Source organism: Mustelus asterias, chromosome 5 (genome assembly GCF_964213995.1).
Source record: "Mustelus asterias chromosome 5, sMusAst1.hap1.1, whole genome shotgun sequence".
In the NCBI taxonomy this organism is placed as follows: Eukaryota; Metazoa; Chordata; class Chondrichthyes; order Carcharhiniformes; family Triakidae; genus Mustelus; species Mustelus asterias.
In genome coordinates, this window is record NC_135805.1 from 146,211,836 (window position 1) to 146,225,996 (window position 14,161).

At 47.0% G+C, this 14,161-nt stretch overlaps 1 protein-coding gene across 1 annotated transcript in view; it reads right to left on the minus strand.

Annotated features, from left to right (window-relative positions):
* Nucleotides 1–14,161, minus strand: part of LOC144493870 (transmembrane protein 143-like) — an 88,267-nt gene that overhangs the window by 64,396 nt on the left and 9,710 nt on the right. Inside the window, exon 2 of the mRNA XM_078213444.1 lies at nt 2,958–3,255. Coding sequence (XP_078069570.1) covers nt 2,958–3,254 — 297 coding nt within the window. The 5' untranslated portion in view covers nt 3,255. The remainder of the gene's footprint in view (nt 1–2,957; nt 3,256–14,161) is intronic.

Sequence of the window (14,161 nt, forward strand, 5' to 3'; positions counted from 1 at the left end):
TATCATTCTCGTGTGCTCGATGTGGAAGAGTCAATAACCGCTTGAAAGTTCCTAAAGTGTCCGACTCCACTATCACAGCAGGCAGTCCATTCCACACCCCAACCACTCTCTGGTCACCACAGGTCACTGAAAGTGGCAACGCAGGTGGAGAAGGTAGTCAAGAAGGCATACGGCATGCTTGCCTTCATCGGCTGGGGCACTGAGTTTAAAAATTGGCAAGTCATGTTGCAGCTTTATAGAACCTTAGTTAGGCCGCACTTGGAATATAGTGTTCAATTCAATTCTGGTTGCCACACTACCAGAAAGATGTGGAGGCTTGGAGAGGGTACAGAAAAGATTTACCAGGATGTTGCCTGGTATGGAGGGCAATAGCTATGAAGAGAGGTTGGAGAAACTTGGTTTGTTCTCTCTGGAATGACAGAGGTTGAGGGGCGACCTGATAGAAGTTTACAAGATTATGAGGGGCATGGACAGAGTGGATAGTCAGAAGCTTTTTCCCCAGGGTGGAAGAGTCAATTACTTGGGGACATAGGTTTAAGGTACGAGAGACAAAGTTTAAAGGAGATGTACGAGGCAAGTTTTTCACACAGAGGATGGTGGGTGCCTGGAACTCGCTACCGGGGGAGGTAGTGGAAGCAGATACGATAGTGAGTTTTAAGGGGCATCTGGAAAAATACATAAATAGGATGGGAATAGAGGGATATGGTCCCCGGAAGGGTAGGGGGTTTTAGTTCAGTCGGACAGCATGGTTGGTGCAGACTTGGAGAGCCGAAGGGCCTGTTCTTGTGCTGTAATTTTCTTTGTTCTTTGTTCACTTCCAAAGGGGCACCTTGGCACTGCCCCAGGGGCAATTTGGCACTGCCCACCAGGCATTGGGCAGTGTCAGCAGGTGGGGCCAGAGCCTATGGGGGAGGGGTCGATCGGTGGGGGGGTCGGGTGTCAGGGCATTTTAGGGCGGTCGATCGGTGGGATTGTCGTTGGGAGATCGGAGGCCGGGGACATCGGGGCTGACCCAGGCAGGTCCGAGGGCCAGCGACTGGGTGGTGGTGGGGTGTCAGTAGGCCAGCGATGAGGGGTTATGGGAAGGCCAGCAATCGGGTTTACCAGTGATTGGGAGGCCAGCAATGCGGGGCCACTGCACGTGTGCCGATCTCGGTGCTGACAGATTGGCGCATGCGCAGTGGCCCGCTCAACACTGTGCTGCCGGTCTCTCTGTCGGGAATAGGCCCTGCCCCCTGATTTCCAGAATGAATCCCACTCGGGCACTCAGTGATGAACAGAGTGTTGGAGATTCATTCTGGAAATCACACTAAAAATACCAAGTGGATTTACTCCCATTTTCCCACATGTTGGGAGAATCCCAGGTTCTATGTCAGTTTTAATCTGTTTTTCTTCATGTCTGTTTCATCCTATCTCTCCTCCTGTCTGTTTCAATCTCTCCCTACATCTGTTTCACTTTCTCTCTCTCTGAATGTTTGTTTCTCTCTTTCTCTGGCCCCATGTCCGTTTCATCCTCTCTCTCTCCTCATGTCTGTTTCATTCTATCATCCCGACTGTTTGAAATCTCTCTCTCTCCTGATGTCTCTTTCTCTCTGGACCCATGTCTTTTTCTTTCTTTCCCCAATTCTGTTTTTGTCTCTCTTCATTCTGTCTCTCTCTCTCTCTCCACATGTCTGTTTCTCTCTCTCTTTCCCAATGTCTGTTTCCCTCTCTTCCTCTATATCTATTTCATTCTCTCATCCCATGCCAGTTTCTTTCTCTCTCTCTCATGTTGTTTTGTTCTCTCTCTCATGTCTAATCCTCTCTCTCCTCATGTCTGTTTCATCCTCTCTCCGGATGACTGTTTTTCTCTCTCATGTCTGTATCTCTATCTATCTCTACCCACCTCTCTCCCCCCCACCCCGCCCACCTCCCATGTCTGTTTCAATCTCTCTCCATGTGTCCGTTTCTCTTTCTCCTCATGTGTTTTACTCTCTCTCTCCTCATGTCTGTTTCTTTCTCGTTCCCCACACCTGTTGTTCTCTCTCCCCATGTCTCTTTCTCTATCTCTCCCTCCTCATGTGGAGAACATGTGGGGGAAGAGAAAGATAGAGACACAGACAACATGGATGAAGTGGAAATGATCGAGAGCTTCAAGTTTCTAGGTGTCCAGATCAGCAACAGCCTGCCTGGTCCTCCCATGCCGACATTATAGTTAAGAAAGCCCACCAACCCCTCCACTTTCTCAGAAGACTAAGGAGGTTTGGCATGTCAGCTACGACTCTCACCAATTTTTACAGATGTCCCATATAAAGCATTCTTTCTGGTTGTATCACAGCTTGGTATGGCTCCTGCTCTGCCCAAGAAACTACAAGAGGTTGTGAATGTAGCCCAATCCATCACACAAACCAGCCTCCCATCCATTGACTCTGTCTACACTTCCCGCTGCCTCGAAAAAGCAGCCAGAATAATCAAGGACCCCACGCACCATGGAGACATTCTTCCTCCTTCTCCCGTCGGAAAAAAGATACAAAGGTCAGAGGTCATGTACCAACCGACTCAAGAACAGCTTCTTCCCTGCTGCCATCAGACTGTTGAATGGACCTACCTTATATTAAGTTGATCTTTCTCTACACCCTAGCTATGACTGCAACACTACATTCTGCACTCTCTCATTTCCTTTTCTATGAATGGTATGCTTTGTCTATATAGCGCGCAAGGAACAATACTTTTCACTGAATGTTAATACATGTGACAATAATAATAAATCAAATCAAATCAATGTCTGTTTCATTCTCTCTCCCTAAGTCATTGACTCTCTCTCTCTCTCCTCATGTTTGTTTCACTCTCTCTCTCTGCCCCTCCGTCTTTCTCCTCTTCCTGGCTCCAGTCTCGCCGTGTTTCCTCTGACTCTGCTCTCCCCATTACTTTCTTGCTGACCCCAGTCTTGCTGCCCTGTTGTTGTTTCTTTTTCTTACCTCCAGTAGCAAGTAGTGCAGGACATTCTTGTCAAAGGGGATGAACTGCTCCCGGTAATCGGCAGACATCTCCTTGGGCAGTTTGACATGGCCACTCGAGGATTCTGGGTCTGGGTCCTTGGTTCGGTTGGTCGATGATTTGGAACTGCTGCCCTTCTGCGCCTTGCCACTCAGCGACCTGTAGCCGGGGGACCTCGCCTCGCGTCCCGTTGTGAGCGCCGCTCTGGTAAACCGGTCCAGGGAACGGAGCGGGGGCCATCTGACGGCAGGGGGAAGGACCCGTGAGACACAGAGCATTCTGTTTGAGAGCAAGGAAGAGATTGAGTTGGTGAGCGAGGGAGTTGGAGGAGGTTCCTCAAGCAATGAGCTGCCGGACACTCGAACTCTGGCCATTCTGTGTCATCAGTCAAAATCTGCCAGTCCGGCCTTCATAGAACCATAGAAAAGATACAGCACGGAAGGAGACCATTCAGCCCATCTTTTCCATGCCAGCCTGAGGATACCCGATGTGTTTTGTAATCCCACCTTCCTGCACCTGGCCCATAGCTCTGCAGCTTACAGCACTTAAGGAGCAGATCCAGGTACTTTTTAGTAAAGTTCAGGGTCTCTGCCTCCACCACCAACTCAGGCAGCGAATTCCAGGCACCCATCACCCTCCATGCAAAATAGTTCTTCCTTATTTCCCCCCTACCCCTACTGTCACTTATCTTGAATCTATGTCCCCTTGTTTTAGAATTCTCCATCAAGGGAAACAATTTGATCTTGTCCGCTCAATCTCTGCCCCTCATAATTTTGTACACAACTGTGTCACCATGCCGCCCCGTCACCTGTGATTGTATGCCCAGATCCCTCTGTATGTTAATATTCCTAAAGGTTCTGCTATCTACAGTATAATTCACACCTAAATTTGATCCTCCAAAATGCATCACCTCACATTTGGCTGGATTAACCTCCATTTGCCATTTCTGTGCCCAAGTCTCCAATCTATCTGTATCCTGTTGTATCCTCTGACAATCCTCGGCGCTATCAGCTACGTTCCAAGGAAAATAACCCTAACCTATCCAATCTCTTCTAATGGCTACACTTTTCTAGCCCTGGCAACATTATTATTCGCCTCTGTTGGGAAGGCCAGGGGAGCTGGACTCTATTGCGGAGGAAGTTGAGTATAAAAGTAGACAGGTGATGCTACAAGACCTCATGGAGGCCACATCTGGAGGAGAGAAGAGCTCTGGGCTCCTTACTGAAGAACAAAAAACAGTACAGCACAGGCCTTCGGCCCTCCAAGCCCGTGCCGATCCTGATGCCCTAACTAAACTAAAAGAAAGACTTTCTGCCCTTACTCGGTCCATATCTATCTATTCCCTCCCTATTCATGAACCCATCCAGATGCCTCTTAAATGTTGCTAATGTGCCTGCTTCCACCACCTCCTCTGGCAGCGCGTTCCAGGCACCCACCACTCTCTGCATGAAAAACCTCCCCCGCACATCTCCCTTAAACTTGCCCCCTCTCACCTTGAACCTGTGCCCCCTTGTAATTGACACTTTCACCCTGGGAAAAATTTCGTAGACCTCTATCAGGTCTCCATTCAGCCTCTGTCTTTCCAATGAAAACAATCCTAGTTTATTCAATCTCTCCTCATAGCCAACAACCACGAGACCAAGCAATATCCTAGTGGACCTTTTTTGCACTCTCTCCAAAGCCTCCATGTCCTTCTGATACTGTGGTGACCAGAACTGCACGCAATACTCTAAATATGGCCTAACCAAGATTTTTATAACTGCAACATGATTTCCAAACTCTTGTACTCAATGCCCTGGCTGATGAAGGCAAGCATGCCAGATGCTTCCTTAATCATCTTGGTTAAAGTTAAAGTTTATTTATTAGTCACGAGTAGGCTTCTATTCACACTCTAATGAAGTTACTGTGAAAATCCCCTAGTCGCCATACCCCCGTGCCTGTTCAGGTACACTGAGGGAGAATTTAGCATTGCCAATGCACCTAACCCGCACATCTTTGGACTGTGGGAGGAAACCGGAGCACCCGGAGGAAACCCACGGAGACACAGGGAGAATGTGCAAACTCCACACAGTGACCCATGCGGGAATTGAACTTGGATCCCTGGCGCTGTGAGGCAGCAGTGCCAACAACTGTGTCACCATGCCGCCCCGTCACCTGTGATTGCATGCCCAGATCCCTCTGTATGTTAATATTCCTAAAGGTTCTGCTATCTGCAGTATAATTCACACCTAAATTTGATCCTCCAAAATGCATCACCTTGCATTTGGGTGGATTAAACTCTATCTGCCATTTCTATGCCCAAGTCTCCAATCTATCTATATCCTGTTGTATCCTCTGACAATCCTCGGCACTATCAGCAACTCCGCCAATCTACGTGTCATCCACAAACTGACTATTCAGACCACCTACATTTTCCTCCAGATCATTTCTATATATATACTACAAACAACAGAGGTCCCAGCACTGATCCCTGCAGAACACCACAAGCTACAGATCTCCCCTGAAAAACACCCTTTCAATGCTATCCTCTGCCTCCTATAATCAAGATGTGGAGATGCTGGCGTTGGACTGGGGTAAACACAGTAAGAAGTTTAACAACACCAGGTTAAAGTCCAACAGGTTTATTTGGTAGCAAAAGCCACAAGGTTTCGGAGCCTTAAACTCCTTCTTCAGGTGAGTGGGAATTCTGTTCAGGTGAGTGGGAATTCTGTTCAGGTGAGTGGGAATTCTGTTCAGGTGAGTGGGAATTCTGTTCAGGTGAGTGGGATCCTTAAGAAGGATCTTAAGGCTCCGAAAGCTTGTGGCTTTTGCTACCAAATAAACCTGTTGGACTTTAGCCTGGTGTTGTTAAACTTCTTCCTCTAACCAAGCCAGTTCTGTATTTATCTAGCCAGCCTACCCCGAATCCCATGTGATTTTAGTTTTTGTACCAATCTGTCATGTGGGACCATGTCAGCGCTTTACTAAAGTCCATATAAACTACATCCATTGCCCTTCTCTCATCAGTTGTCTTTGTCACCTCTTCATAAAACTCAATCAAGTTGGTGAGACATGATCTTCCCCATGCAAATAACTTCACCAGAAGCACATCAGGGAACATTCACTGGGCTGATCCCTGAGATGAAGGGGATTTGTCTCACAAGGAACGGCTTGAGCAGGATGGGCCTGCACCCATTGGGAGTTGAGAAGATGAGAGGTTATCTTATTGAAAGATGTCAGATCCTGCGGCTGGGGGGATCGACAGGGTGGATGCTGGGAGGATGTGTCTCCCTCCTCGTGGCAGGAAATCTAGGACAAGTGGGGGGGGGGCTCACAGTTCCAGAATGAGGGGGTCTCCCATTAAAGATGGAGCGGAGGAGGAATTTCTTAATAATCATAGAATCCCTACAGTGCAGAAGGAGGCCATTCAGCCCATCAAGTCTGCATCAACCACAGTCTCACCTAGGCCTTACCCCTGTCACCTCACATATTTACCCTGCTAATCCCCTTGACACTAGGGCCAATTTAGCTTTGCCAATCTATCTAACCTGCATATCTTTGGACTGTGAGAGGAAACCGGAGCACCCAGAGGAAACCCATGCAGACACGGGGAGAATGTGCAGACTCCACACAGACAGTGACCCGAGGCTGGAATTGAACCCGGGTCTCCGACGCTGTGAGGTAGCAATGCCAATCACTGTGCCACCCTTTCTTCTCTCGGGGTGGGGGGGGGGGGGGGGGGGGGAAGAATGGTATGGCAGTCTATGTAATTCTCTCCCACAGAGAGCAGTGGAGGCTGCAGCTCATTGAATATATTCAAGGCTGAGTTAGACAGATTTCTGATCAACAAGGGGATCGAGGGTTATGGGGGTGGTGGGGCAGACAGGAATGTGGAGTTGATCTTATTGAATGGGGATGAGCATGATCGAGAGGCCGAATGGCCTACTCTTGCTCCTATTTCTTGTGTTCTTGATCCCGGAGCGATAGCAATCATTTGAGAAATCCTCAATTAATAATGACCTGATCTGGCTTCGGCTGCTTTTTGTGGGATGGACTACCACACGCCAGGTATCCTCTTGTGTCAGGAACACTAAGGCACAGGGCTATCTGGGTGTCTTGGTACATGTAATCAAAACGTTCTCCTGTATTGCACCCTCTCTCTATCCAGCAGAATATATCACACCTTATATGTATCTGTCACAGAGTGTATCTCACCCTCTCTTTATCTGTCAGAATAGATTGCATCCTCTCTGTATCTGTCACAGAGTAAATCTCACCCTCTCAGTATGTCGCAGAGTGAATCTCATCCTCTCTGTATCTGTCACAGAGTGTATCTTACCTTTTCTGTGTCAGTCACAGATTGCATCTTACCCTCTCTGTATCTGTCAGAGTATATTGCACGCTTTCTGAATCTGTCATAGTGTATCTCACCCTGTATGTATGTCAGAATATATTAGAAACTCTCTGTATTTGTCAGAGTGTATTGCATACTCTCTGTATTGTCAGTGTGTCACACGTCTGTATCTGTCAGTGTATTGCACGCTTTCTATATCTGTCAGAATGAATCACAAACTTAATGTATGTCAGAATGTATCACACACTTTCTGTATCTGTCACGTGTATCACATGCTCTGTATCTGTCAGTGTGTGTCAAACGCTTTCTGTATCTGTCCCATGCTCTGTATGTCAGAGTGTATCTCAACCTCTGTATATGTGTCACAGAATATACCACAGGCTCTCTGTATCTGTCAGAGTGTATCACATGCGCTATGTATCATTCAGAGAGTATCACATGCGCTCTGTATCTTTCAGAGTGTATCACATGCTCTCTGTATCCGTCAGTGTATCGCATGCTCTTTGTATCTGTCAGAACATATCACAAACTCTCTGTATCTATCAGAGAGTATCACACACTCTATGTATGTCAGCGTGCATCACATGCTCTCTGCATCTGTCAGAGTGTATCGCACACTCGTTGTATCTGTCAGAGTGTATTGCACGCTCTCTGTATCTGTCAGAGTGTATCACATGCTCTCTGTAATTGTCAGTGTATTGCACGCTCGCTGTATCTGTCGGAGTGTATCGCACGCTCTCTGTATCTGTCAGAGTGTATCACACGCTCTCTGTAATGCATACACTCTGTAACTGTCAGTGTATCACACGCTCTCTATTTGTCAGAATGTATTGCATGCTTTCTGTATGTTAGAGTGTATCAATATCACACACTGTCTGTATCCGTCTGTGTATGGCATGCTCTCTGTATCTATCAGTGTATCGCATGCCATCCATGTCTGCCAGAGTGTATCGCATGCCCTCTGTATCTGTCAGCGTGTATCACATGCTCTCTGTATCTGTCCGAGCAAATTGCTCACTCTCCCTATCTGTCAGTGTGTATCGCATGCTCTCCGAATCTACCAGTCAGTGTATCGCACGCTCTCTGTATCTGTCAGAGTGTATCGCATGCTCTCTGAATCTGTCAGAGTGTATCACAAACCCTTTGTATCAGTCAGTGTATCGCACGCTCTCTGTATCTGTCAGAGTGTATCGCATGCTCTCCGTATCTGTCAGAGTGTATCGGACGCTCTCTGTATCTGTCAGAGTGCATCACTATCGTATGCTCTCTCTGTATGTCAGAGTGTATCGCACGAGCTCTGTATCTGACAAAGAATTTCTAATGCTCTCTTCACAGAATCGATTGCACCCTCTATCTCTCAAGAGTGTATCTCACCATGTATGTCACACCCTGTATGCATCTGTCAGAATGCATCACAAACTCTCTGCATTTGTCTGACGCTATTGCATGCTCTCTGTATCGGTCAGTGTGTCACACGCTTGTGTATCTGTCAAAGGGCATCGCACATTCTCTGTATGTCAGAGTGCATCGCACGCTCTCTGTATCTGTCAGAGTGTATCGCAAACTCGCTGTATCAGAGTGTATCACACCCTGTATGCATCTGTCAGAATGCATCACAAAGTCTCTGCATTTGTCAGACGCCATAACATGGTCTCTGTATCGGTCAAAGTGCATCGTAAGCATTCTGTATCTGTCAGAGTGTATCGCACGCTCTCTGTATCTGTCAGAGTATATCGGACGCTCTCTGTATCTGTCAGAGTGCATCACTATCGTATGCTCTCTATGTATGTCAGAGTGTATCGCACGAGCTCTGTATCTGACAAAGAATTTCTCATGCTCTCTTCACAGAATCAATTGCACCCTCTATCTCTCAAGAGTGTATCTCACCATGTACGTATCTGGCATCATGTATTTGTCAGGAAACAATACTTTGCACTGTATACCAATGCATGTCACAATAAATCAAATCTAGAGTGTATTGCATGCTTTCCGTATATGTCAGAGTGTACCGCACGCTCTCTTTATCTATCAGTGTGTCACAAACACTCTGTATCTATCAGAGTGTATCACACCCTGTATGCATCTGTCAGAATGCATCACAAACTCTCTGCATTTGTCAGACGCTATTGCATGCTCTCTGTATCTGTCAGTGTGTCACACGCTTGTGTATCTGTCAAAGGGCATCGCACGCTCTCTGTATCTGTCAGAGTGTATCGCACGCTCTCGGTATCTGTCAGAGTGTATCGCACGCTCTCGGTATCTGTCAGAGTGTATCGCACGCTCTCGGTATCTGTCAGAGTGTATCGCACGCTCTCTGTATCTGTCAGAGTGTATCACACGCTCTCTGTATCTGTGTATCACACCTTGTATGCATCTGTCAGAATGCATCACAAAGTCTCTGCATTTGTCAGACGCTATAACATGGTCCCTGTATCTGTCAGAGTGTATCGCACGCTCTCTCTATCTGTCAGAGTTATTTGCACGTTCTCTGTATCTGTCAGAGTATATCGGACGCTCTCCGTATCTGTCAGAATGCATCACTATCGTGTGCTCTCTATGTATGTCAGAGTGTATCGCACGAGCTCTGTATCTGTCAAAGAATTTCTCATGCTCTCTTCACAGAATCAATTGCACCCTCTATCTCTCAAGAGTGTATCTCACCATGTATGTATCTGGCAACGTGTATTTGTCAGGAAACAATACTTTTCACTGTATACCAATACAGACGCTATTGCATGCTCTCTGTATCTGTCAGTGTGTCACAAGCTTGTGTATCCATCAGAGTGCATCGCACGCTCTCTGTATCTGTCAGAGTGCATCGCACGCTCTCTGTATCTGTCAGAGTGTATCGCACACTCTCTGTATCTGTCAGAGTGTATCGCAAACTCGCTGTATCAGTGTATCACACCCTGTATGGATCTGTCAGAATACATCTGTCAGAATGCATCACAAAGTCTCTGCATTTGTCAGACGCTATTGCATGCTCTCTGTATCTGTCAGTGTGTCACACGCTTGTGTATCTGTCAAAGGGCATCGCACGCTCTCTGTATCTGTCAGAGTGTATCGCACGCTCTCGGTATCTGTCAGAGTGTATCGCACGCTCTCTGTATCTGTCAGAGTGTATCGCATGCTCTCTGTATCTGTCAGAGTGCATCGCACGCTCTCTGTAGCTGTCAGAGTGCATTGCATGCTCTCTGTATCTGTACAGTGTATCGCACGCTCTCTGTATCTGTCACAGTGTATCGCACGCTCTCTGTATCTGTCAGAGTGTATTGCACGCTCTCTGTATCTGTCGCAGTATATCGCACGCTCTCTCTGTCTGTCAGAGTATATCGCACGCTCTCTGTATCTTTCAAGAGTGTATCGCATGCTCTCTGCATCTTTTAGAGTGTATCGCACGTTCTCTGTATCTGTCAGTGTATCGTACGCTCTCTGTATCAGTCAGAGTGTATCGCACGCTCTCTGTATCTGTCAGAGTGTATCGCACGCTCTCTGTATCTGTCAGAGTGTATCGCACGCTTTCTGTATCTGTCAGAGTGTATCGCACGCTCTCTGTATCTGTCAGAGTGTATCGCACGCTCTCTGTATCTGTCAGTGTATCGTACGCTCTCTGTATCTGTCAGAGTGTATCGCACGCTCTCTGTATCTGTCAGAGTGTATCGCACGCTCTCTGTATCTGTCAGAGTGTATCGCACGCTCTCTGTATCTGTCAGAGTGTATCGCACGCTCTCTGTATCTGTCAGAGTGTATCGCACGCTCTCTGTATCTGTCAGAGTGTATCGCACGCTCTCTGTATCTGTCAGAGTGTATCGCACGCTCTCTGTATCTGTCAGAGTGTATCGCACGCTCTCTGTATCTGTCAGAGTGTATCGCACGCTCTCTGTATCTGTCAGAGTGTATCGCACGCTCTCTGTATCTGTCAGAGTGTATCGCACGCTCTCTGTATCTGTCAGAGTGTATCGCACGCTCTCTATGTATGTCAGAGTGTATCGCACGAGCTCTGTGTCTGTCAAAGAATATCCCATGCTCTCTTCTCAGAATCGATTGCACGCTCTATCTCTCAAAAGTGTATCTCACCATGTATGTATCTGGGAAAGTGTATTTGTCAGGAAACAATACTTTACACTGTATACCAATACATGTGACAATAAATCATATCTAGAGTGCATTGCATGCTTTCCGTATATGTCAGAGTGTACCGCACGCTCTCTTTACCTATCAGAGTGTGTCACATACACTCTATCAGTCAAAGTGTATCACACCCTGTATGCATCTGCCAGAATGCATTACAAACTCTCTGCATTTGTCAGATGCTATTGCATGCTCTCTGTATCTGTCAGTGTGTCACACGCTTGTGTATCTGTCAAAAAGCATCGCATGCTCTCTGTATCTGTCAGAGTGCATCGCACGCTCTCTGTAGCTGTCAGAGTGCATCGCATGCTCTCTGTAGCTGTCACAGTGTATCGCACGCTCTCTGTATCTGTCACAGTGTATCGCACGCTCTCTGTATCTGTCAGAGTGCATCGCACGCTCTCTGTAGCTGTCAGAGTGCATCGCATGCTCTCTGTAGCTGTCACAGTGTATCGCACGCTCTCTGTATCTGTCACAGTGTATCGCACGCTCTCTGTATCTGTCAGAGTGTATTGCACGCTCTCTGTATCTGTCACAGTATATCGCACGCTCTCTCTGTCTGTCAGAGTGTATCGCACGCTCTCTGTATCTTTCAAGAGAGTATCGCATGCTCTCTGCATCTTTCAGAGTGTATCGCACGTTCTCTGTATCTGTCAGAGTATATCGGACGCTCTGTGTATCTGTCAGAGTGCATCACTATCGTGTGCTCTCTATGTATGTCAGAGTGTATCGCACGAGCTCTGTATCTGTCAAAGAATATCCCATGCTCTCTTCTCAGAATCAATTGCACCCTCTATCTCTCAAGAGTGTATCTCACCAAGAATGTATCTGGCATCGTGTATTGGTCAGTAAACAATACTTTTCACTGTATACCAATACATGTGACAATAAATCAAATCTAGAGTGCATTGCATGCTTTCCGTATCTGTCAGAGTGTATCGCACGCTCTCTGTATCTGTCAGAGTGTATCGCACGCTCTCTGTATCTGTCAGAGTGTATCGCAGGCTCTCTGTATCTGTCAGAGTGTATCGCAGGCTCTCTGTATCTGTCAGAGTGTATCGCACGCTCTCTGTATCTGTCAGAGTGTATCGCACGCTCTCTGTATCTGTCAGAGTGTATCGCACGCTCTCTGCATCTGTCAGAGTGTATCGCACGCTCTCTGTATCTGTCAGAGTGTAACGCAGGCTCTCTGTATCTGTCAGAGTGTATCGCACGCTCTCTGTATCTGTCAGAGTGTATCGCACGCTCTCTGTATCTGTCAGAGTGTATCGCACGCTCTCTGTGTCTGTCAGAGTGTATCGCACGCTCTCTGTGTCTGTCAGAGTGTATCGCACGCTCTCTGTATCTGTCAGAGTGTATCGCGCGCTCTCTCGATCTGTCAGAGTGTATCGCACGCTCTCTCTATCTGTCAGAGTGTATCGCACGCTCTCTGTATCTTTCAAGAGTGTATCACATGCTCTCTGCATCTGTCAGAGTGTATCGCACGTTCTCTGTATCTGTCAGAGTATATCGGACGCTCTCTGTATCTGTCAGAATGCATCACTATCGTATGCTCTCTATGTATGTCAGAGTGTATCGCACGAGCTCTGTATCTGACAAAGAATTTCTCATGCTCTCTTCACAGAATCAATTGCACCCTCTATCTCTCAAGAGTGTATCTCACCATGTACGTATCTGGCATCATGTATTTGTCAGGAAACAATACTTTGCACTGTATACCAATACATGTCACAATAAATCAAATCTAGAGTGCATTGCACGCTTTCCGTATATGTCAGAGTGTACCGCACGCTCTCTTTATCTACCAGAGTGTGTCACAAACACTCTGTATCTATCAGAGTGTATCACACCCTGTATGCATCTGTCAGAATGCATCACAAACTCTCTGCATTTGTCAGACGCTATAACATGGTCCCCGTATCTGTCAGAGTGTATCGCACGCTCTCTGTATCTGTCAGAGTATATCAGACGCTCTCTGTATCTGTCAGAGTGCATCACTATCGTGTGCTCTCTATGTATGTCAGAGTGTATCGCACGAGCTCTGTATCTGTCAAAGAATATCCCATGCTCTCTTCTCAGAATCAATTGCACCCTCTATCTCTCAAGAGTGTATCTCACCAAGTATGTATCTGGCAACGTGTATTTGTCAGGAAACAATACTTTTCACTGTATACCAATACATGTGACAATAAATCAAATCTAGAGTGCATTGCATGCTTTCCGTATATGTCAGAGTGTATCGCACGCTCTCTGTATCTGTCAGAGTGTATCGCATGCTCTCTGTATCTGTCAGAGCGTATCGCACGCTCTCTGTATCTGTCAGAGTGTATCGCACGCTCTCTGTATCTGTCAGAGTGTATCGCACGCTCTCTGTATCTGTCAGAGTGTATCGCACGCTCTCTGTATCTGTCAGAGTGTATCGCACGCTCTCTGTATCTGTCAGAGTGTATCGCACGCTCTCTGTATCTGTCAGAGTGTATCGCACGCTCTCTGTATCTGTCAGAGTGTATCGCACGCTCTCTGTATCTGTCAGAGTGTATCGCACGCTCTCTGTATCTGTCAGAGTGTATCGCACGCTCTCTGTATCTGTCAGAGTGTATCGCACGCTCTCTGTATCTGTCAGAGTGTATCGCACGCTCTGTATCTGTCAGAGTGTATCGCACGCTCTCTGTATCTGTCAGAGTGTATCGCACGCTCTCTGTATCTGTCAGAGTGTATCGC